This window comes from Sinocyclocheilus rhinocerous, unplaced genomic scaffold (genome assembly GCF_001515625.1).
Source record: "Sinocyclocheilus rhinocerous isolate Xijiao unplaced genomic scaffold, SAMN03320098_v1.1 scaffold116, whole genome shotgun sequence".
NCBI classification, from domain to species: Eukaryota; Metazoa; Chordata; class Actinopteri; order Cypriniformes; family Cyprinidae; genus Sinocyclocheilus; species Sinocyclocheilus rhinocerous.
Window position 1 is genome coordinate 26,836 of NW_015649590.1, and position 1,076 is coordinate 27,911.

General features: G+C 39.0%; 1 protein-coding gene across 3 annotated transcripts in view; it reads left to right on the plus strand.

The window, feature by feature from the left end:
* Nucleotides 1-1,076, plus strand: part of irak4 (interleukin-1 receptor-associated kinase 4) — a 14,665-nt gene that overhangs the window by 10,293 nt on the left and 3,296 nt on the right. For 2 of the 3 annotated variants that reach the window (XM_016515726.1, XM_016515727.1), the window contains exon 8: nt 683-979. In XM_016515726.1, coding sequence (XP_016371212.1) covers nt 683-979 — 297 coding nt within the window. The remainder of the gene's footprint in view (nt 1-682; nt 980-1,076) is intronic. The other variant, XM_016515728.1, reaches the window with a different exon arrangement.

The window sequence follows — 1,076 nt, forward strand, 5'->3', positions numbered from 1 at the left end:
TCGCAATGACTCACTTATTAACAGTGACTTGCTGCCACCTACTGGCGGTTTTAATTTCACATTTAAAGTTTATTTTTATTATTTAAATAATTTCATATATCAGTATTCAACATTTTATGTTTAATACTAACAAACATTGTTAATGCATTTATAACTGCAGGTTAAATGCATTAATATCTTGCATTAAACGGTGTGTAAACACATCTAAACACCACTTCAGATGCAACTTCTGTTTCCTCTGCATTGCAAAGATGAATTTTATTGATACTGATTTAATTTGCTTGGTAACAGCCCAAATGTCTTATTATTCTAATTCACTGATTAAATGTAAGAATTTGACTCAAAAGATAATGCACACTTTTAGAAAAATGGATTTATAAAGGTAAAAATGCCCATTAAATTAAAATCAATTTAATCTTATTGGAAATTATTAATTTCTATCACTGCTGTGAACTATCACCACACAGAATATGCAGAATATCAAAACTTTAGGAGTCAGCTGTCTATGGCAGTCCTTAACATATCAGCACAATAACACACTCAGCAAAATATCAGCTAATTATCGTTATCAATAAAATCCCAGAAAATATTGAGCTATTATTTTTTGTCAGTATCGCACACCCCTAGTTCAGACGTCTGTGCAGTTCCTCACAGTGACGCTGTGTGTTGGTTTATTGTGCAGGTGTTGCTGGAGATCCTGTCTGGTCTTCCTCCGGTCGATGAAAGCCGTGATCCCAAACTGCTGGTCGGTGAAGCTCCAGTCTCAAAGTGTCCAGGTGCGTCCCAGAGTCTGAGTCTGAGCTCTGTGTGTGTGTTTCAGATGGAGATGAAGGATGAGATCGATGATGAGGAGCTCTCTCTGGAGGACTTCATTGATGGGAAGATGCAGGGATGGCGGATGGAGGAGGTGGAGCGGATGTATGATGTGGCGTCTCGGTGTCTCTGTGAGAAGAAAAACAAAAGACCCACGATCACAGAGGTGTGTGTGTGTGAGAGTGTGTGTGTGTGAGAGAGTGTGTGTGTGGTGTGTGTGTGTGAGAGAGAGTGTGTGAGTGTGTGTGTGTGTGAGAGAGAGA